Below are 24,810 nucleotides of genomic sequence, written 5' to 3' on the forward strand. Positions count from 1 at the left end.
CCTCAAGTGATTTGCATGCTCCTCCTCATTTTGAGAGTAAACCAAAATGTCATCGATGAACACAATCACAAATATATCTTGGTATTGCTTGAACACTCTATTCATTAGTCCATAAAAGTCATGGGAGCATTGGTCAAACTAAATAACATGACTAGAAACTCATAATGGTCATACCTTATCCAAAAAGCCATTTTGGGAATGTCACACTTCCTCATCCTCAATTGGTGATAACCGGAATGTAGATTTATTTTTGAGAAGTAACTTTCCCCTTGCAATTGATCAAACAAGTCACCTATTCTCGGAATTGGATACTTATTCTTAATGGTTACCTTATTTAATTATCGGTAATCAATGCACATACGTAGTGAACCATCCTTGTTTTTAACAAACAATACGGGAGCACTGCATAGAGAAATACCTTGCCTAATGAACCTTTTATCTAATAAGTCCTTCAATTGATCCTTCAACTCCTTTAATTCTTTTGGAGCCATCTGGTAAGGAGGAATAGAAATAGGTTGAGTATCTCAAAGAAGGTCTATACCAAAATCAATCTCCCTTTTGGGAGGGACACCAGGTAATTCATCGGAAACCATATTCAAAAACTCATTTACAATAGAGATCGACTCTAAGATAGGGGCTTTAGAATTCTCATCCCTAACCCTCACAAGATAGTATATACAATTCTTGGAAATCATTTTTTGAGCTTTAAGGCATGAAATAAATTGACTTTTAAACACGGAGTTACTACCCTTCCATTCTAGGACCAGCTCATTTGGGAATTGGAACTTAACCACTCGGGTTCTACAATCAATAGAAGCATAACATGCATATAGCCAATCCATTCCACGGATGATATCAAAATGGGTCATCTCAATCTCAACTAGATCATAGAAGGTAACTTTATGGAAAACCATAACTAGACAACTTCTATATACTCTTTTAGCCATAATTCACCTACGGGAGTATAAATGGAGAAAGGCTCTAACAATGTCTCAGTACTAACATCAAATCTCATTGCCACATAAGGGGAAACAAAAGTGAATTTACACCCGGATCTAGCAAAGCATAAACATCATAGTTGAAGATCCATAACATACCGGTAACAACATCAGGCATCTCCTCCACCTCTTGCCTACCATGGAGAGCATAGAACCTATTATTACGTTGACCACCCTTTGGTTGTACTTGGCATCCTTGAGTAATTTGGCCTTGAGGACGAACATCTTTACACTTATATTCCTTGGCATTATGACCCGACTTACCACACCGGTAGCACACATTCAACCCGGCTAGACATTCACCCTTGTGGTTCCTACCATACTTCTTACATGTGGGAGTAGCTTGGCTAATGAGAGCACCTCCTTAAGGTTTAGGGTTGGGAACCCTATCTTTGTCAAACCTTGGAGTAGTAACATTAGAAGACCCTTGGATGGAATACCTTTGGCGAAAATAAGAACGTCACCACTTTTGGACTTTTCATGGGAGAATTTACTATCATCAGTCCTTGGCCTCTTGGACTCCCTATTCTTCCACTTTAACTTCTCGCTTTCTACTTGCTCCTCATAGGTCATGAGTTTAGATATATCCATATCTCGAATTAATATAGTCGTTTTGTACTCTGTTGCAACCATATCTTATACACCCAATACAAATTTGCTCGTACAAGCTCTTGAGTCATCAACCATGAATGGAGCATATTTTGACAATTGAGCAAACTTGAGGGCATACTCCCTCACATTCATACCACCATGTTTGAGGTTAATGAACTTTTGCACCTTAGCCTAGTCAACTCTAGTGGAAAGAAGAGATCAAGAAACACCCCCTTGAACTCAGACCAAGTCACGAGCTCCTCCTCTCTAGGCCTCTCACTTTTCCATCGATCAAATCAAATTTGTGCAACACCCCTCTATTTGTCACGATCTAACCTCGTAGGCCATGACTGGTGTCCGAATTGGTCACCCATATATACGTATGCTATTATAATCGATTAACACCCATATGACGTGAAATTTATACGGACAGGTCGTCGTCTCAAAACTGTCACAATTGTCAAAAGATAAGATAGCATATTGCGTAAGCCGATAAGGCTATTACTACGAATGAAAATGTTCCAAAACATAAGTCATACCAATACAACCTGACAACATCTATATAAAACCCACACATGTGTCTACAGACCTCTAAGAGTATTAACAATAGCATATGACGAGACAGGGACCCGTCGTACCCTAAATAAATAATATATACATCAATAGATTGGTACCAAAAGTCTATGCTCTGGAATGATGGAGCACTCCATATCAGCTGAGTGGAAATCCTAAGCTGGCGGATCCCTAAAATAATTATCTGTATCTGCGGGCATGAAACACAGCCCCTCAAAGAGAGGGAGTCAGTACGAAATATGTACTGAGTATATAAAGCATAAAATACCGTAAAGGAGATCACATCTGAAATAAAAATTCAGGAGCCAAGTATCATAATCAATAAATCACTGTACCTGTGTCTTATGAAATGAAGACATGCATATCATTATCATATATCATACCTGGCCCGTTATGGGACTCGGTGTCACAATTATATCAATATATCATCATATGTATATATATACCATACTCGGCCCTTTAGCAAGGGAATCGGGGAATAAAGTAGTATACACTGATACCGTATCCGGCCCATTATGGAACTCGGTGCCATAATCATATCGGCATATCATCATAATATCATATTATCATATCACATACCCGGCCCTCTTGTAAGAGACTCGATGAATAATGTAGTGGAATTCATACATGATAACATACCCGGCCTATCGTAGGACTCGGTGAATAATACCATAACAATATGCTTGAATAGGGTATCATTAACAATCTTGTGTAATTTGATCATTATCGGAGACTTAATGAAATAAGAAAAACAGTCCATTATTTGAAAACCAAGACAATAGACATTCCGAGTACTCTTCCATTGTCATTATGAATCACACTAATTATGAATTATACTAAAATATGAATTATACCACAACATGAGTTATACCAACTAGGATGACTGGAATCATACACATGAGTCAAGACATAACAATATAAATTCTAAAAATCAAGAACATTAGCCATTCAAGTGTATCTACGAATAAGAGTTTCTTTGGAATTTAAGCATACGTCATCCGTTCGTTTCATATGGATCATGCCAAAAGAAGAAAATGTTAATTTTACATACCTTTAGCGTTTATACGTATATGTTATCCAATATTGTCTCAACCTATATTAAAACTTTAAGCACTATGGTTAAGCTATGGACAAGAATAAAACGTACTCTATCGTTAGTAGGTTATTTCTAAAAAAAATTGGACAACACCTCTCCTATACCACTCACTTTTCCCACTTTCAAACCAGCCATATAATCATCAAGCAACATCAACAATCCAAAATATTGACATAAAATAAGATTTATTATTGACAATAAGCCTAAAATATTTCCACCCGACTCATGTTACCAAAACAGTAAATTCAGAAAGCAGAGTACCTCAAGTTGTATCTAAAATTTGAAAATGAAAATGGCAAAACTGGACTTTATAACCTTCATGAAACTTTTAGATCTCTGTCTTAAGTTTCCAATGCAAAAGAAATTAACTCAAAACTCATTTTGTACAAAAGGATATCATCAAAACACTAACAGCTATACATGAGGGATTTTTCAATCTAGAATCTAGACAAAATTTGTCTTATGATTCATCCTCTTTTTTCGACATAATAACAGCAGATATAGACTACAACGTAACCATAAGAGTTGTAGGTATGTGTATTATCTTTCCAAAACATATTAATATCTAAAATCAAAGGTCTACACAATGAGATATTCCAGAATTACTACCAGCTACACAATCCCAAAAATGGATTTCAACACTCACAATCTTCATACACCTTATTCCTCCAAATTAAAGAACAACAACTCATCAACAACATCAAAACAATATCAACCATTATTATACATCATTACTAAGCTAATTCCATCTATTTAAGCTACCTAAAATAACCCTTTAACCCATAAATCTCAATAAATCACCAAATGAGTTTATAACGCTATTTTCTCCATTCTAATCTGTTAAAACTCTAACTAAACTTGTTAACAATGAAAAAGAGACTTTAATATTACCTTAAATGTGCAGCAACCACCTTAAATCTTCTCCTTATTGGCTGATTTTTAGCTCAAATTGAAGGCAACACGACGTACAACAATTTTCTCTTCAAGAGCTTTGAGATTCGGGGCCTTAATTGTGGTAGATGTTGGTGTTTCTCTCTAGGTTTCTCTTCTTTTACTCTCTCTGGAAATTTCCAGATATGTCTTGGTCTAAAATATTAAGGAAGAGATAAAAAAATTAGATTTAATTTTGTGGGCATTGGGTCTGACCCGAGTTAGAATTGAGTTGGATCGAATCCACTATTTAGTTTGGCCTGTCAGACTTAAAACGTCTATATCTTATTATTCCGATATCACATTTCATCCCACAACCTATGGTTGGAAATATATTTCAATTATATACAATTTTCATTTTAAGAGTGTTCCCAAATTCTAAAGAGGTTATGGCCTCCCGAAGTTAGCTTACCCAAAAATGTGACTTTAAGAAAACAAAATATTTGATGGCTTCTACTTTGATTTGGCTCAAGGGTCCTTCTTGAGATGTATTTTACTTCACATAAATTATCCATATAACTTGTCATCTACAACAAATCATGTCATTTTAAAATTCAAAATTAAAAATCCTTGAATTTATAACCATTAGCTTACGAATAATCCAAGATGCAAAAATACGGAATGTAACACAATTGGTACGTAGAAAACTCCTCCCTTTCAATCAGGCTAATCCCCATGATCCATGGCACGACATAGATCATGAAAGAAGTGAGAACTTTCCTAAAGTGTTTCATAGCCTCACATCCATGGATGTGGTGCACTTCACACCAATGAATAAGACTCTATTTATCGCGGCATGTTAGACTCCCTAGGACTCTTCTAAATCTTGTGCTCTAATATTAAGTTTGTCATGACCCGACCTAGGGCCTAGTCGTAACACAATAATCGAGATGCAAGTGAACCCAACCATAAGCCATCTTACCATTCATTTGATACATAAGGTAAAGAATAATATAAACATAAGCGAAAGTAATCATAAGTGGGGTAAGGGACTTAGGGAAACTCAATTCTATAAACCCGGACTACACCAATACATCGTCTAAATATGCCTCTAGTTTAACCTTCGATGAAGGCTTAGGACAAGTTCCTAACTTACCCTGGCAATAGAAGAAATGTCTAAGTAATAGAAACATGAAATAAAGTCTTGTCCTTGGTAGAATGAGGACTCATCAATTCCTTGGAGATCTAAAGAAAACTTTAGCCATGAGCGGGTAGTCGTGAGTGTCTTCTGTCCTTACATTATGAGATAATGTAGGCAAAATATGCATTAATATATTTGAATGTACTAAGTATGTGAGGTATGGCTGACAAGTAAGAGAACATAACCAATATGGCATAAGATGCATGACCAATCATTATGAGCATGAGTATAGCTTAAAAACAGCTTTTAAACATAAGAAATTCTTAGTCAATGCATATCATAAAACTTCAACTTTCAACTCATAACTTGATATCTTAAATCTTAACTTGAACTTATGTGGGATAAGACCTTTAACCTACAACTAAGACCATTCAAGCTACTATATGGAATCCAATGACTCCTGCATTGAGACAGGTCGATGACTCCTGCATTGAAACAGGGGAGGCTACCTTGCCAGGGCATACTTCAAAGATAACTCAACTCAACTCAACTCAACTTAACTCAACTGGGCTATGTGGATCCACTAGCTAAGCCATGAAGACAACCTACGTGGGCAATGTAGTTTGGGACTTTAGGTTTCTACTAGGATTTCCTTGGATAACCAATTGCATTATCCGACCGAGCCCAACCTAGATGACTTCTCGGTGCTTAGTCAATATCCCAACTCAAACTCGTAAAACATACTCATAACATAGTAGGGAAAGATAGTAATTTCCTATCAATCCATCTTTAAAACAATTAGGAATAGCTCATCTAACTTAGTAATTAATAAGAATTTATAACTTCGGTGAGAATTGTCTGTATCACCATGTTTAAACATCTAATGATCTTAACTCTGATCATTATCACAACTTTAACTTCAAAAATCATAATCTCAGTTGTAACTCATTGAAAACTATCTTTATAAATCATTTAACTCATGATTAACTCATAAAAATTATCTTTAACTCATGATCTTAGCTTGAAAATAACTCTATGCATGGGCATCTATGATTCAACTTGAAATCATGCAATTTATATGAAAACATGCATATAAAGATCATTGATAACATCTAAAAATAAAATCAACTCAACCCAATGCAATTCATCAAAACTAGGGTTCATAATCAATTGTAAATTGAATAAAAACTTGAGAAATCTTTGGGACTTCATGGGTGAAAAGGGTCTGTGAATCAACTCCCACATACCTTACTTGAATTCACTAGGAATTGAAGAAGAACTTTAAAAAAATCTGGAAATCCTAGCTTGGAGATAGGAGAGAAACCTTGAGAGATCTTGTGAGCTCTAGCCTTGGAAATTTTGAGAGATTGAATTGAACAGGAGGGATTTTAAAGAAAAGAGTATTTATTGACTTTGAACTTGGCCATAAAAGTGTTTAGGATCATTGAACCGAACTTTGGAAAAGATAAAATTACCCTTTATTAATTCTAGAAAATTGACCCTATGGACCCTATTATACCGGTCTCTTGGCAATGTCGAGTCATCTAAATGACTCATATTGAAGGTCTAAGAAAAGGTCTTAAAATAGAGTCTCTGAAGTTTGGGAATGGGCAGGGTTTACGATTTAAGGAAATGACCCATCTTTTGGGCTCGTCGTGCAGGTCCCAAAAACCTATAAAATTTAAGTCTCTGAAGTTTTGTGACGTGTGGTCTTTACGACCCATCCTTAATTCCTAGAGATGCCCTGTCAAGTCATCATCTTTTCTTGAGAGATCCTTGAAACTTGGCCTCTGAAATTGGTTTACGAGGGCTTTTTATGACCCGTCATCTTAAGAACGACCCATCCTAACAAGTCGTAGAACCTCTCCTGAGGGAAACATCAAACTTTGCTCAAAGGGTCACTTTACGACCCAACCTTATGAGTCGTGGAAAGCTTTATGAGCCGTAGAGGGACTCGTTCTCATGGATGTATTCGAAATTTTGAGACTTTTCTCCTTGGTTCAATCTTTTCGACTTACGGTGTCTTACATGATGTTGTTCCATCGAAAGGATAGATGTTGATCTATCGGTAGGCCGATGATGATATCTTGGTAGGATATATGTTGATCCATTGGTAGGATGATGATGATTCCCTATAGGGTGCTATTGCTACATTGGTAGGATGATGCTGCTCCATTGGTAGGATGATGATCGATATCTTTCATATGTCGATAATTGATCGACTTTTGGCATCATAGGTGATATTTTGGCTAGTTACACTTCAAACCCTATTTGGTATTTGATGCGACTTATGAATGCCCATCAAGTGTCTTTGATGCTAGAAAATATAATTTGATGTCAATATAGATGTTTGCATGTCTTGAAAGTCGCTCTTTCGCCTGATCACTTCGATATTAGTATGTGAATATCATCCTCATTTTTGAACACTTTATATTTATTGTGACTCATGATTTTTTGGGGATTTGAATAAGGCATTTCTTCTTGTATTTTGAACTTCTTCTTCTCTTTTTTTTGTTTAATGAACCTCAATTACTTTCTTCTTTAACATAAAATTATAAGTTTTGAAATCTCTTTATTCTTTTGACTTCCTCGTATGTGCTGAATGGAAGGATATGGATACTTTGTCATCCTTATAAACCTGCATCCACAGAGAATTTATTAGTTTTAAATGAACCGATCTGTGTTGATTTCTCCGATTGTTTGCTCCTTGTCTTGCTATCTTCAATTGCTTGTTCTAATCCCCCACTTTTTGATAGATATAAGACAAAAATATATTTATGCAAAATATTTGATATATGAAAAACTTTTAAGAAAGATAAGTTTTTAAAAAGTAATTTGGAAAATGTCACTGCCAAATGTAATGTCACACATAGCTTAAATGAACGTCCTTGGTTCAAAGCTTTAAGCATGTCGGGTGGCTAGTTAGGAGAATTCTGAGGATCCTTGAGAGTTAAAGTTAGAAAATCCTGACATAGCTGGAAAGTTTTGTAGTTAACTCTGAACTCTGACGGTGTTAAAGATTATTGAGGTTGACTTTGAACTTCTAATAATGCAGGGGATCATATGAAGTTAGCTTTGAACTTCTGAAGTTGGCTAAGATCATCTGTTGATGATGGAGATCATTTAAAGTTAACTTCAAATTTCTAATCTTGTTTTGATGAAATTTTTGAGTTTATCCTTAAAACTTTCTATCCCAGTTAGATTTGTTGGTGAATCTCAAACTATTGATAGGAGATTTGTAGAATTTTTGAGACCTTCTAAAAAATTACATTTTTTATGCACCTTCAGTCTTGACTTTTCTATAGAAAGATCTGCTTTGAAATTTTTGAGTCCCCCCAAAAAATTCTATCCTAGTTTCTATTATAAATAGAAAACTTTCAAGAGATATGATTGAGCCGTTGTGGCTCCTACATTACCCGTTGAAGAAAAAATCAAGTCAAATTTAGTTTTCCTCTCGGGAGGTAAATGATAAATAGGAAATTTTAATAAGAAAATCATCGAGGCCGACATAGGTTGCCTACATATCTCATTTTTGAGAATTTAGGTCATACGTAGTTCTTACGAAGAAAAGAATTATTTAAAACAAACAAGCATAGAAATGATTACAAACAAATGACATAATTACAAGGAAAGAGATAAAAGAAAACTCTAAATCCTCACACATAGTATCTTTTGACAGCTCTGAGTTTATTGGTTTCGGCCACTCTTGGCCATCCATTTCTGACAAAATCAGGGCACCTACGGACAACACTTTTTGAGCCATGTATGATCCTTGCCAATTTGATGCAAATTTTCCCTTGTACTCATCTTGATGGGGGAAATGCGTTTGAGGACCAATTTTCCTTCTTTAAATGTTTGGGGCCTTACTCGCTTGTTGAAAGCATGAATCATTCTCCGTTCATATAATTGATCATGGCAGAGAACGCTCATCCTTTTTTCATCAATCAAGGCTAAGTGTTTAATCCGATTGAGTACCCAATCGGCATTACTCAATTCATCTTCTTAGATAATCCTCAACGAAGGTATTTCAACCTCGGTTGGTATTACGACCTCTGTTCCATAAACTAGCAAGTATAGACTGGCTCTGATTGACATTCTGACGGTTGTATGGTATCCTAGCAAAGCATATGGTAACATCTCGTGCCAATCTCTGTGATTGTCGATCATCTTTCTCAAGATCTTTTTAATGTTTTTGCATCTTTTACGACTCCATTCATTTGAGGGAGATAAGTAGTTGAATTTTGGTGGGTAATCTTGAATTGATCACATATCTCTTTCATCAAATGACTGTTGAGGTTTGCACCATTGTCTGTGATAATGGAATCTGGTATTCCAAAATGGCATATCAAGTTGTTACGGACGAAATCAGCTACGACCTTCTTCGTAACAGACTTACCGGAAGTTGTTTCCACCTACTTGGTGAAGTAATCAATGGCAACCAAAATGAATCTATGTCCGTTAGAGGTGATTGGCTCTATTGGACCAATGACATCCATTCTCTAGGCTACAAATGGCCAAGGAGAGCCCATATCATTGAGTTTGTGAGGGGAGACTCGGATCAAATCACTATGTACTTGACACTTATGACATTTTTGTATAAATCTGCAACAATCATGTTCCATAGTCATCCAAAAATAACTGTCTCGAAGGATTTTCTTTGCCAAGGTAAGCTCATTCATTGTCATACTCCAAATGCGCATTTGACTGGGTTTAACTTTAGCTCATACCTTTATAATTTATCAAAAAATTTCTTCAAATGTGTCAGGTGATATGAACTCTCACGGGATTTTATGATGACATCGTCCGCATGTACTTTGATATCTTTGTGGATCATATCATGAAAAATGGTGGTCATAGCCCTCATGTACGTGGCATCAACATTCTTGAGGCCGAACGGCATAACTCGATAATGGTAGACTCCCCAAGGTGTTAGGAAAGCTGTTTCTTTTTCATCTTCTTCATCCATCAAAATCTGATGGTATCCCGCAAAACAATCCACAAAAGATTGAAGCTCATGCTTTGCAGAATTATCAATGAGTATGTGGATATTTGGCAAAGGTAAATTATCTTAAGGGCTAGCTTTATTAAGATCCCAATAATCCATGTGATTGAGCACAGATGTTGTTTCTCATAAGCTGCCTATTTATCCAGGGTCTTACCCAATAAAGCAGAAAACTAGAAAGTTCAAACTAGATCTGAGTTTAAGGATAAAAGAAGTAACTAAGCAGATCAATCAAAAGTCGTCGAAGTAACTAAATATCCATCCGGATGGCTAATATTGTCCAGTACCAAAGAAAGATGGAAAGATCAGGATAGGCATATCATCATAAGCCCATGCAAACACATTAATGTATTGTTTGAATAGTTTGATCAAATCTTCTTTTTCTTCTTCCATCAAATAAACACTGACTTGAGTTTCTCTAACTAATTCGTCATCTTCTAAGTTTACTATCTCTATCTCATCCAGTTTGGTTTTTCTATCATTCTGAAGTTCCTTCAAGTCCTCTATGATGTGTTTAGGCATCATAGTTTCCTTATCATATTCTTCACATTCTTCTTCATCGATCTTACTAGGCTCACCGTGCTCGTGACATGTCATGGCATTAGCAGGTTTAGATTTAGTTTTACTGAAAATAAGAACCAATCAATCATATTAGATAGCAAGAGTTTGAATATATATAATATGTTAATCCATTAAGAAAAATAAGATTCATCAATTTAAAATAAACGAGGCTTTATTGATTTTCAAAAGGTCATACAAACTTTGGTCATGCCTCAAGTTAATGCGAGTCATTTCCTTTTTTAAACATTATGATAAAAAAAATAAAGTGACATAAATGGTGGATTTAGGCCTCGTTCGAACAACACCGATTTTTTAAAAATAAAAGTTCCAAATCTTATTTTTGTCTACCGAGCCATTCAATGGACCATGAGTGGAATGGATATCCAATTTTGCAGCTTCTCTTTGGATCCAACATCTCGAATGAATGATGTCGTGGTGTACTCATCCAAGATTGCGGTGCAATCTTCTTCATCAAACAATCTTCATATCCCTTCCACTAGATCATCAATTTCAGGCTCTAAAGCTTTGGTAAAAAGTGACTGGTACAAACCTGGAATAGGGTTTGGTATATCATGATCATGCTTCTTCCTTGTATCAGCTTCAAACAATTCTTCCTCTATTGGGATATAACTGATGTCAAAGTAGAAATTGTTGGATTTGATTGGAAGAGGTTCAGATATTCCATCCAAGTTCTTTCCTAACCCACGCCCAGGTTCAAACCCATTTATTAACATAGTTATGGCAAGCCTTTTGTACATTGGTGGCATTGGTACTTGATGTATTGTATCTTCATCATCAATATTCATTATCTCTATCATATGAAAATCAATACATTTAGGAGATGCTTTAATAAAAGAAATAGAGGAGTCAGGGTAACTAAGGTCACTTCCTTCACCCTGAATGACAATCTCATGGTCCTCCCAAATAAATTTCAATAGTTGATGCAATGTGGATGAAACTGCCCCGGCCGCATGTATCCATGGTCTTCCTAGCAACAAGTTGTAGCTTGTGGCTATACCCATTACCCGGAACTCAGTGACAAATTCCGGACACCCCATTTGGATGCACAAGTCTACTTTTCCTATGGTCTCTTTTTGTGCACCATTAAACGCTCTTACATTCATGCGATTTCGATGGATTTTTCCTGCGTCATAATCTAGTTGAGTGAGGGTTGATAATGGGCAAATATTAAGTCTCGGGCCATTATCAATTAACACTCAAGCCATAAACTTACCCCTATATTTGACAGTGATATACATGGCTTGGTTGTGCATCACTCCTTCAAGTGGCAATTCTTCTTCTCGAAAAGTAATTTGGTGACTTCTAGTGACACAACTCACCATGCTGGCCAGATTCTCACCACTTATTCCCATTGGTACATACGCTTCATCAAGTACCTTCAACAATGTTTGTCGATGGTACTCGAAACTGATTAAGAGAGCCCAAATAGAAATTTGAACTAGGGTATTTTCCAAATGCTTGACAATAGAGTATTCCTTGGATTGCATTCTTCGCCAAAACTCTTCAGCTTCACCTTCTGTGATTAGCCTCTTTTGGTTCTCTTTCCTTTGCGTTACCTGAGTCATCTCCTCCGAAATATAACATCTTTCAGAATGCGTCATTCCTTGAACTATAGCCATTTCCACAACAAACTTTTCTTTGGGCTAGACATGGCTTTCTTCTGCTGCCCGAGCAAATGCTTGATGAGGCGCAGTTATCACCACAAACTCTGGACAAGCCTTTATGGGTCACTATTGGTATGAGTGAATTGACATCTTTTCTACTTATGATCTTGTAGTTGAGCCAATCTTCTTCTCTTTCGATCATGTTTATGGTTGCTCCCCCATGATCAAGAAATACATTACGATTCACATTAGGGGAAGGAGTTTGGAGAGTGATAACTTGGTAGTCAATCAAGTCTTGAATCTTATTTTTCAGGTTGATACATCTTTCTATATCATGTACCGCTCCTCGAGAATGGTAGGCACACACTCAAAACAACCTCGTTGTAGGATTTATTAGCTTTGCTTTTATTAGCTGAATCATTTCTACTGCTTTTAGACGCTCAAAGAATTGGGGAGTTGGGTACTGTTTCTGGAAAAGAAGTGAAGACTTGGGGAGGCTTTTTTTCCAGGTTAGGGCGAGGTAGGTTATTGGTATTTTGGTTATTTTGTCCAGGATTTTGGTAAACTAGTGCATTGGCTTGGTGATTTGGTTGTATATTTTGGTATGCTGGTGGATGATTTTGGTAGATAGGTTGGGATACTTGATAGTTTGGTTGAGCATAGTAGACTAGAATTGGAGTTTGTGGAAATAGTGGGTAATTGCTTGGGGAAAAGAATTGGTTGGAGTTCCCAATGGCAGAACTATACCCAAAATATCTTTGTGCTCTTGGTCTCGGGCTAAAAGACACAACAGACACATCTTCTTTCTTTTTCTTAGGAAATCCTATGGCAACATACGATGAGGCTTTGTTGGTGGCTTGCAAAGAAGTAAGACTCGTAACCTTTCCAGACATAAGACCATCCTCTATGGTTTCTCCCATCTTGATCAATTCATACAACTTTTGTCCCATCATGAGCAACATCCTTTCATAATATTCAAGTTCTTGAGCTTGAATGAAAACAGTGATTATTTCACTTTGAGCCATCATAGGTTGTACCTTGGCGGCTTCTTTTCTCCAGGGTATGCATACTCACGATAATTCTCCGTCATTTTTTTCTTGATCCTATCCAAATAGTATCTGTCAGTGACAGTTTCGACATTAAATTAAAATCTTTATAAAAAATCTTTAGCCAAGGCCCCTCATGTTAACCACTGACGCATTTTCTGAGAAGTGAACCATTCTAACGTCTCTCCACTTAGTCTCCTACTAAACAACCTCATGATCAATGTATCATGTTTTCCAATACCCACAAGCTTATCACAATAAGCTCGGAGGTGGGCCATGGGATTCCTAACGCCATTGAAGGTGTCAAACTTTGGAATTTTGTAACCTTTAGGTATCTCCAAGTCAGGGTGTATGCAAAGGTCCTCATGGTCAAGTCCTGTGATTTTCTTCAAAGATTGAACACTCTTTACTGCTTGGAGATTGCATCATTCATAGCGCTCATTTCTTGCTCGTGCTTTTCTTCTTTCAACTTTCATTTTCTCTCCTTTCTTCATAGTGATCTAGTTTTAGCTGCACAGAAAGGCTGGCATATGGCTCAGGGATTGCATAATCTAGTGGAGTTTGAAATGTTACAGAAGGGTGTACAGGTTGGCTAGGCAAAACATGTGGGTTATCAAAAACTGATGGCGGTATTTGGAAAATTAGTGTGATGTTTTAGGAGTAACTATTGTTGGGTATTTGATTCTGATTTAGCGGGGGTGGTGTCTGTTAAGAAGTGCTGGCATAGGGAGCATTGGACACGGTTAAATCAATGGTAGGAGTGTTGGAAGTGATGGATCCTGTGGTATGGGTAGGGAAGTAGTTGGATAATGGAGAGTTGAGCGATGGAAAATGAGGTGGAATTCTTCTAGTGTTGAGAGGAGGTGCATTCGATACAATAGCTAGTTTGGCTAGATCCTTGGTCTATTGTAGCTCTTCTTGCATATCTCCGATTTTTGATAAGTTTTGAATTTTTGATGGTCACGTCCAATATTCCTGTTTCTTCACGGGTACTAGTCATTTTGCCTATGCTTTTTTTTCGAAGAATGGTCAGAGAAGGGTGGTATGATTGCTTTAGATCTTGTGAAGTAATGATGGTGACCAGTTTGATTTCAACACAGATCAATTATAATTACTTTTAAAGAAAATAACTCAAAAGGCAAACATGTCAGTCTATATTCATAACAGATAATCCAAAATATCATACAAAAAAGATAAACACATAAGAGTTGCTTTATTTGAAGACAAGATAACCCATGAGTATTGAAAAATGACAAAATAGACAGGAATTTGCCAATTATGTTTAGGATTTAATGTATTAAGAAAAATGATTTGCATTGAGCCAAGATCTTATTGTGTCTTTCACAGTTGTATCTCGACATCTATTGATATGAAATTGGTATTTTATTGTAAGATATGAAGGGAGGAAATTAAGCTTTTAAAGGATAAAGGCAAACCTTGAGAAGCTGCCTACGTATCTCACGAAGGAGATGTCAGGACCTATATGGTTCGACTAGCTTGAAACTCTTTTTCAACTTGAGATGACAAATCAACCCTTTTTTAAGAAGAAAGAGTAAGATTAAGATTCGAAAGTGAAGTTCAAAGATTTAGGATTTGACAGTAAGTGTGGATTTAGTTAGGAAACTACAGACATAATCAGTATTTGGACGCACTTTTGATAATGACTTGATATTTTAGGGACTTCTAGAGAGAGAAAAAATTAAAAAGGAGTGGGCTAGAATGTTTTCAAGTAAAGTAACACGTTCACACAAATAGTTATAATATATATCAAATAAACAGTTATTGCGTGTCCTAAACAGATATCTAATCCTTTTGTGCCAGTGGTAGGCCTAACGATTTGAAGGATGTATCACACCATTTGAAAACATTCCATTGCCCCCCAAAAAAAAAATTCATAAGTAAACAAGACATTACAAGACAGAGTGGTAGGGAAACGCAAATACAAACAAATTCAATCTCACACAAGGGAAATAATAAGCTAAAACGTGGAAGTCCATGCTCCTCCTCTTATTTTCTCCATCTCTTCTTGAATAATGTACTTGTTGACCAACAAGTAAGGCTCAGTCAACAAGGCTCTATCAGGTATTGAAAATTGCTTGAGGCTAGCAGTTGATCGCCCAAGTTTAAGTCCAACTGTGCTAGAGATACTCTCGAATTGGCTAGCTCTTGTGTTACGAAACTCAAAGCTCTTTGGATCTCGTACTCTCTTTGGTGGAACTCTTTTTACCTACGTAGAAACTCTTGTTCCTAGTGTTGAAACTCTTGTTGGAAAAGGTGGGCCTGCATTTGAAGCCTTACCTGAACATCTTCGATTTGAGGACCCTCATGCAGTCCCAAATTGAGTCTACCTTGCAAATCCGTTGTTAACCATGCCTTGCATTCTTTGTGGTACCCAGCTTCATATTTATTTTCAACTATGCTTTCTTTTAAATAAATATGATCGACCCACTTTTTGAGGATTTCTTTATTATGGGGCATTATATCGCGACCGTTATAATCGAAGACATATTGGTCAGTGCGCCTTCGCTTGGGTACGATTGCTTACTCCCAAACTGTCACTTTACTCTATTTGGACTATAAGGTCGCATTCCCCTAATTCCCACAAGGATCGAAATGGGACCTTGAATGTCACGACCTAACCCCGTAGGTCATGACTAGTGTCCAAGCTTGACACTCGCATAGACTCCTGCTAACTATAAGTAAACCACGCATACTTTATAACCTGTCTCCCAAGGAATCATAACTTATCAATAGGTAACATAGTACATAAGCCAACGAGGCTGTTATAGCGCGTGGGGTCGTCCCGTTATAGACATACACACGATCTGACAAGGACGGTACTACGAATGGGAACGTCCCAAAACATAAGTCATATGGACACAACCGAATACATATACACACAACCCACACACATGTCTACAGACCTCTAAGAGTGTTAACGGTATCATATGGCGGGACAGGGCCCCCGTCGTACCCCTGAATAAATGAATATATACATCAAAAGATCAGTACCAAAAATCTAGGCTCCAGCACTATGAAGCACTCCTAAAATCGCTAAGTGGAAATCTAAGCTGGCGGATCTCCAAAATGCGTGTTTGTACCTGCGGGCATGAAATGCAGCCCCTCGAAGAGAGGGGGTCAGCACAAAATACGTACTGAGTATATAAAGCGTAAGAACATTAAGTATAAATGAATCATGAAAAAGTCTCAATAATTGAATGCATCTGTGGACAACATGTGATAATATTTGCATAACTCTATATAACTGAATTTACTTTTACGGTGTATGGTAGGCATAGACTATAGTATAACTGTTAGTGCTGTGGAACGTACAGCCCGATCCATACATAATAAAAATAGTGTTGAGGAACGTCTAGCCCAATCCATATATATAACATATTAGTGGCGAGGAACGTACAGCCCAATCCATATATAATATAATAGTGCCGAGGAACGTACGGCCTGATCTATATATATAATATAACATGTTTGTGCCGAGGAATGTACGAACTGATCTATATATAATATAATACATATACATGCATGTAAAACACGAAAACATATTAGACATCCCTCGAATATCATCCTAAAGTATGTCAAAGAGCCTCAAGAATCATAGTCATATGTCACTATAGTATGAAACATCTTATAGAAGTCCGAACACTAATTACCATAGAGTCCCTAAGAATAGAAATGGGTATATATCGACTATTATCCAACGTACCAAAAATTGGAGGGGGAGGCTCAATCACTTGAGAATTGTAATATCAAGAAGTGAATAAGGATCATGAAGCACACTCAAAGCTTATGAATGGAATTACCCCAAACTTCATATATATATCATTCCTTACTTATATCTAAGACATGCCAAAAGAAAGGAGGGATAACTTTACATACTTACTACTTTCCATCATATAGAAGACTTGAGAGGCAATAACTCAATTATTGTAGGAGTTCTAACATCAAGAATTGGATAAGAGTCATGAATCATACTCGAAGCTTTATGAATGGAATTACCCCCAAAGCTCATATCATATATCACTTATGTCTAAGACATGCCAAGAGAAAAGAGGGATAGCTTTACATACTTGTTACAGATCAACCGCAACCAAGCTTGCTTCGTTACCCCTTTAACCTATTTAACACGAAAGTAACACTATTATGAATAAACTTCAACTTTCCAGCTTCTAAATCTACAACCAGTTACCCATAGGAATCATTTCCTCGTTCACACTTCTCGACTAGTATATTGATTAGTTAAGAAGTTAACGGAAATCAGGCAGCATTTCTCTTATAACTCGCCCTATCCGAACTTTCAAATAACCTACGATTAGCACAGCCATACCAACAACAACCACCTCCATCCATATACAATAAAATTACTTCAAAATTATTCAATACAAGTTCCAAACAGCCCATTCAAAACCACGACATCAAAATACGATTTTCGATCTTTATTTCGTAAAATTACAACCACACGGAAAGGAGCATAACGTGCTTGCGAATAGCAGCACTTCTACTCATTCATGACTATATTTTCAGCCCTTCAACATACACGAATTACCTTCAAATACAATACCATCATAATGACAACACTAATCAAACTTTAATCCAACTAGAACAACTTCAATTCTGTCCATTTACAACGTCAACAATAACTGTGTAATTTCATTACCTCCAACCTTACTTAATACAAGTAATCTTTCCATTACAACACCATTAACTTCAATTTGAAAAGAAGAAACCCTACCTTAGCAACTTCGCTTCTTAACTTGGCTGAAAGTTGATGGCTTCACATTGGACTTTCTTGCTGTCCCAATAATTAATTTACATTGTTAATCACCTTTTCTTGATCAAAGAATACCTTAGATAATTAATTTACGGATCAAAATTTGAGGCCTTACCTTGCTGCAGCTATGGTTGTAGCTCTCTCCTTCTTTCTCTCAAGAATTTTCAAAGTCGAAGATAAGGAAATGAACCCTTAGTCATTAATTTATCCTTATATACACCACCTTTGGAAGTGACACATGTCAGCCCCTAAGGGTGACACATGTCCAGCCCCTACACGTCCACCTCATCCATGCACCCACCTCACGGCTGCCACGTGTCTTGGTGGGGTCCATCTTAGTAGGTTCATCACCTACTCATGCCAAGTAGGTGCATCACCTACTTACTCTTTTTCGTAGGTTCGTAATATAGTCTCGCCTTGAGAACCTACTTGATCTTTGCTACTCAAGCTTGACATGTACTCAAGTAGCTTAATGATGTAAGACATTCAAATCGATAGCTTACGTAGGTCGATTATCATGACTTATTATTTGGCATTCAACTCCTTTCAAATCCTGCCAAATCTATTTTCAACTATCACTACTCACATAAAGAACTTTAGCCCATCCTTCTCTCATTTTTTGAATCTTGAAGTTTGAGAGCCTTAAACTGAATTCATGGTGATAAATATCATCCGTTCCGTCCTGCTTTTCCAAAGCTTGTGGACCCTCTGCTGACTCTTTAGCCAGATGCTTGGAAATCCACCATTGAACCAAAAGGTTACATCTTTGGAAAAACTGAAGTCCATTTTTGCATTGACTTAAGGATCGATAGATATCAACTAGAATGACAGGAACCAAATTGAAATGCTTCTTCTTTTGATTTTGCCCACAGACGCCATGAAAAATGGCATGCATATTCATAACAATTCTAGAATCTATTTCATTATCTCTATCCCGGGAAAATACCATGATTCTCAGAAGATAAATGAAGAATGCCAAAGCTCAAGTGTTACTCCAAGTGGTGTGATCATGAAAGTCGTTGGGAAACCTCCTATAGTAGCTTTGATATCCCCAACGCTCGAAAAACTTCATAACTGAAATGTTTGGTGTGTCTAACCAATCTGCATTTATCAGTAGAAGCATATTCTTCATTTCATCGTTGGTTGGCTTGTTCGGTATCAAAATATAATGATCAGGATTATGCTTTCGTTTATTACACATTCAAATAGTTTCTAGGCAATCCTGATTTTTTTCGATAGTTGGTGTCATTTTAACATTCCTGAATCGAAAGACCATTCTTTCGCTATCCAAAAATCAAGTAATGACCTCAACAAACTCGAGCCATGTTTGGAGTCGCATGATTGACAGGAGATTCCCTAGATGGATCGTAATTTGAGTCTACAGATAAGGGCCAAGGTTGTCCCACCAAATGCGGAGGAGATCGGGAGTCTTGGTAACCATGCCAAAACTCAAAAATCTTTTAGCCATCTATAAAACACACAAAGGATTAGAAAAACAACCCGCAAATCCATAGGCACAACAATTTGCCCAACAGCGTATACATTCTTCAAGTTAAACATATAAGCATGAGCATCCAATTAGCTCATGGGCCTTTTAGACTCAGGGTGGTCTTTCTAATGAGCTCAATATGTCTTGGGTGTTGAGTCAACTTAATACAATGTGCTAAATAAAGAAATTTGACTTCACTCTACGCTAGGTTGACTAAGAGTGAGCTTTATTTTAAAGTATACCAGTGATCCAAGCGAACAACTCGGGTTGGGGGAAGTTAGCGATCGTTGACCATCTAGTGGCCAACTCATTTCGCCAAGGTACTCCCTAGAAACATTTTGAATTCACCGGCTGCAACCCAAATAACCGTCATTTAAGTAAGAAAATAAAAGGCCAAGTGGCGAATAAGATGTTATACATGCAATGACAATTTAATACTCGAAATTTAAACACATAAAACGCAAATAAAAAAAATACTAATTATTACATTCACAAATAGTTAGTCAATTAAGTAAAACAAATCTAATGGTTAGAACTTGATTAAATTTTCAGCAAAGTTGTCATTTCTGTTATGTCAGAAAAAGACGGTTTAAAATTGATTTTAATTTTTTAGAGAAAAAAATATTTTTTTGAAAGAGTCGTCACTTACTTTTTAAAAAAAAATAAAAAAACTTAATTTAAAAGACTTTAATGGATTAAGTCTTAAAAATTTAGAGAAAATTGGTAAGAAGTTCATAATTCCACTTTGAGAAGGTGTTAGCACTCAAAGTGTCCGCTAACATGCGGTTATCCAACGATATAAATTATTTGACTAACTTTGAAAAAATATTAATTAAAATTATTAATTGAAAATAATGAAGACATTTGAATTATTTAAAAAAAATATTAACTTAAAATACATAAAATAATTTAGAAAAAAATATAATTTACCAAAGCGATCAAGTAAAGGGAGAAAAAATTAAAATTATTTGAAGAAAAAAAATAAAACAAACTCAATATATTTTAAGCAAATTATAGGAGTGATTAAGATTTGACTAAAATATAATGAAGGGAGAACACTTGCATATTATCTAAAAAAAAGATAATAACTTGATTTTTTAATTTTGTTTTGAAACAAATAAAAGATTTTGACCCAAATACTTAAATAAATAAAGACAAGAGTCAATAAAAATTTAAAATGCAACCTTATAAAAATAAATTAATTCCTCTTTTAGGAAATTTAATTAGATTAATCTAAAAATTAAAGTTAGAGTTAACAAATATTCAATCACAAAAATAAATAATTAAATAGGCCAAATAATATATTTAGGCTTCTTGCCCAAATTCAAACTGTTAGGCCATGGGCCCATTCCTCAATCCTATTCTAATTTCTAATAAGAAGATAATTGCGGCATAACTTGGGCTTTTGGCACATTTTCGCCCCTGTATTACTATGTATACCACCACCGTACACTTGTCATATAACCTGCATATCAAACGTGAATCTGATGTATATCATCCTACATATTGGCTCTATTTCTTGTATTTTAGCTTTCTTTTGATCTGTCCATTAGTTTTCCAGTGTTTCGATGGGATTGACTCGAGACTCGAAGATATGCAAGGGGGATCCAAAATGAACTCAGATGGAATCACATGTGACAGAAACGAGGAAAAGAATTAAACTCATGATAAACCATCCAAAACTATGGCCATAACAACAAATGATAACTGAACTTATTCAACAGAGAAACAAACTTAAAATTTAACAAATAATCCAACATATTCACTGTAGGATCTCATTTAAAATTAAATAAGCATGAAACTCCTAATTCTGCTATCTTAACAAAAGGGAACACGAGATGACATAATAAAGCCGCTTGCAACTAACATTTTGCTGAAAAGTAATTAGCATTAGAACATACTATGACTATCTTAAACTATTAAAAGATGAATGTGTACTAACTGCATACAGACCACTTTTAAAATAAGAAACAGAGCATTTAGGAGAGATATATACTAAGATAAAGAGCACAATATGACTAGTAATTATGTTTTGCCTTGTGAGGCTACACGGTGAAAATAACATTCTTAGGGAAATTATACCCAACAGTCATATAAACAAATTCATTTGGCATGAGCTACATTGGACTACTGCTTCCATAATTTTTAACAAGAGAAAACAAGGGAATAGGGATGTAGTAATTAAATGGAAAAAATTTGAAGATTCAACCAAGTGAGCACCAATTGAGCTTGAAACGAGATGATGTAAGTTAAGAAGAGACGGAGAACTTAGATGAATATTAAGATTTAAACAACCATGAACTTAACAAGCTACGATCTGAAATTTAAACTTTATTCATAACGAGATTATGGTCAGACAAGGTGAAATAAACGACAAGCTATGGATTTTTACGATATAGCAGGCAACAAGAAGAGGTTAAAAAGATTGTGACTTTCAAATTTATACTATAAAGCAGCGCCAAGCAAACCAGATTACCCCCGTGTGAACAATTTTATCAACAATTCTAACCAACTTATTTAGGCTATGCCAAAGAGACAATCAAAATACCCAAAATAAGATATACATTCCATTTAGACATTTATGCTGAAAATTCTAATCAGAGACTTAGCCTACAAGATTAATGTCTCACATCCAAATATTATAACAATCAATTTTAAGACCCTCAAGTCTATCAAAGACGAAGCTAACAGTAAACAACAACCAAGCATCTGATGCTTGGGAAAACATGAACATAATACATCCAAAGGAAAATATATCCAATAACATTCAAATGAGCAGATTCGGGATGAGGGACCACGAAGCCGCATGATTAGACTAAAAACAGTGAAGAAATTGACATGAAAAACCGATATGCTTGTTATTTGTAACAACAAGGATAACATTAAAAAAATTAACCAAGATGAACAATAATTTTTACAAATGAATTCAGGTAAGCAACAGGTGTAGAACCAAAAAAGCTAAGACGATTCATGATTATAACAAATAGATATAGATAGAATGAGAGAACTATTACTAGCTAATATTTATCAATACAATTAGATTGTAACATATGAATACTGAAGCATAGTTAAGAACACATAAACAGAAAACATGGAACAACTAGAAATTAAACAAAGAGCTAAGAAAACGATTTTACAGCTTTTTGGGCGGTGAACCGGAGACGACAAGCGAAGAGAATGAACTTCCACACCGGCTGTCTTTCGAGATTAACCAATGCTTAAGAATTGTGAATTTTTTTAATAATAACAGGGATTCCAACCTTAAAAAAGAAATAATCTCTCTATTAGTTTTCCTTTTTCTTTTTTTCTCCCCTTTTTTGAGAATCGATACCATGTATTTATAGCCAAAATTTTGAATCCTAATTTAGTCATTTGAGCCGGAGATGAGGGATTAATTGAAAAGGATGAAGGAGAAGTCAAATAAGAGGAAAACACACCCCTAAAAATCCGGATTCGATTGTGAAAGTTTTTTATTCGAATTAGATTTAGAGGCAAGAAAATATAATTCATAGTCAACAATAAGGACTCTATGAAAATCTCAGCGATTGAGAGATGGAAGATATTACCATTCGAACTGCGGATTTGCGATGTTGTCCGAGAAATTGAGGAAGAAGAAGGCTCGTATGGGTACGCGCATCAATAGATGTATGTATGCGCTGGGATCTTTTGTTGTTGTGAATTAAGAGAATTGGGCTTTCTTTTGTATGTAAAAGGAGTGGACGGTGGTGGGCTGAATGTTGTATTGATTAGTAGTATATGTTAGTATATTAGTGGGGAAATTGGGAATGGGTTGGGGGGTGTAATTGGGGTCGTAGTATAGGTTGGCACGTGTAATGAATTGGATTAGTGGGTATGTGTTGGTGTAATGGTGTGCTGTGGTTGTGTGTTGTAAAGTAGTATATGTATGTATTGTATTGTAGGAAATTGTACACGTAAGTGTTGGTTAAGTGTAGGTTGTATACATGTGTAGGAATTGAAGTTATGGGTAATGGGTTTGGGAATTGAAAAAGAAATGGGTTAAAATTGGGAGGAAACAAAAGAGTAAAATGTGGCTAGGATTACAATTTAAATAAATGACCACATGATTTCAATTATAGCCAAACAAATTACGAATTTAGCCACTATGAATTATGAATTTAGCCAAATGAATTTAATTAGTGAAATCGGCTAAATGTTAAATAAGATGAATCGACACTAATTAATTAACGAGCTTCTTAATTCTAATAAAATAACTTAATTAACCTAGTTATAAACTAATTAATTCAAAAATATAAGTTACTAATTTACGAAATAATTACTAAAATTAAAATTATTTTGAGATCATTTTTTAACATTCATAAAAGCTAATAATAATAAAAATTATTATAATTATAAGAATAATTATATAAAACTATATAAATCATTTAAAAATTATAAAAATGTCAAATATACTTAAAAATAACTTGGAAATACTTTTTGGATTTTTTAAAAATAATTATTTTAAATTATTCAAAATTGAAGAAGCTTAATAATTAAATTACATTGTGGGGGGTCAAAATTGAGTGTCAACGTAGAATATTAATCATTTTGATCAAACATGTTGTACATGGTGTTCATAATGTGTACTTTTAGCTTTTATAATTAATTTAATAAAATAAAATATTATTGAATTGAAAAATATATGTCAATTATTTTTACAATATCAATTAAAATATATGTTTACTAAATAATATATTTTCAAGAAATAATATGTATCTTAATATCTAATGTAGCGACCCTCTTGAGGATGCCACTTCTTAAAAGAAAATTTGTATAATACTTGCAAAATTTATAAGAAGTTTTAACATAAGACATATTAATCATAATCTAGTAGTGAGATTAGGCTCATTTGGATGTGTTAAAGGTATAAAATATTTCCATTTAAAACTTTCAATTTATTGTGGAATAAATTCTCAAAATAATTTAAGAGAATTCCATACAGGATTTCCATGTATCATTCCATATCATTACGTCTCACGTTATAAATTATTACCAAACTTACGAGTACCAA

The 24,810-nt window shown here is 35.4% G+C and overlaps 1 protein-coding gene across 2 annotated transcripts; it reads right to left on the reverse strand.

Moving 5' to 3' along the window:
• Positions 1-10,375: 10,375 nt before the first annotated feature.
• Positions 10,376-23,548, reverse strand: LOC129887383 (uncharacterized). Of its 2 annotated transcripts, none has more exons than XM_055962462.1 (2): positions 23,348-23,548; positions 10,376-10,896 (listed from the first exon to the last, which is right to left on the reverse strand). In XM_055962462.1, exons 1-2 carry the CDS (start codon positions 23,416-23,418, stop codon positions 10,542-10,544), a joined length of 426 nt encoding a protein of 141 aa, XP_055818437.1. In that variant the 5' UTR covers positions 23,419-23,548; the 3' UTR covers positions 10,376-10,541. The 2 variants fall into 2 exon arrangements, 1 of the variants encoding a protein (XP_055818437.1); XR_008766336.1 differs by lacking the exon at positions 10,376-10,896 and adding an exon at positions 20,968-21,246.
• Between the last annotated feature and the right edge of the window lie 1,262 nt (positions 23,549-24,810).

The sequence above is a fragment of the Solanum dulcamara genome, chromosome 4 (genome assembly GCF_947179165.1).
Source record: "Solanum dulcamara chromosome 4, daSolDulc1.2, whole genome shotgun sequence".
Lineage (NCBI taxonomy): Eukaryota > Viridiplantae > Streptophyta > Magnoliopsida > Solanales > Solanaceae > Solanum > Solanum dulcamara.

Excerpts from the sequence above, each read along its gene's own strand:
- LOC129887383 (XM_055962462.1), bottom strand. The coding sequence starts at position 23,418 with ATGCGCGTACCCATACGAGCCTTCTTCTTCCTCAATTTCTCGGACAAC. Across the intron at positions 10,897-23,347 it reads GCAAATCCGCAGTTCGAATG|TAAAACTAAATCTAAACCTG; the intron begins GTAATATCTTCC and ends TCTTATTTTCAG.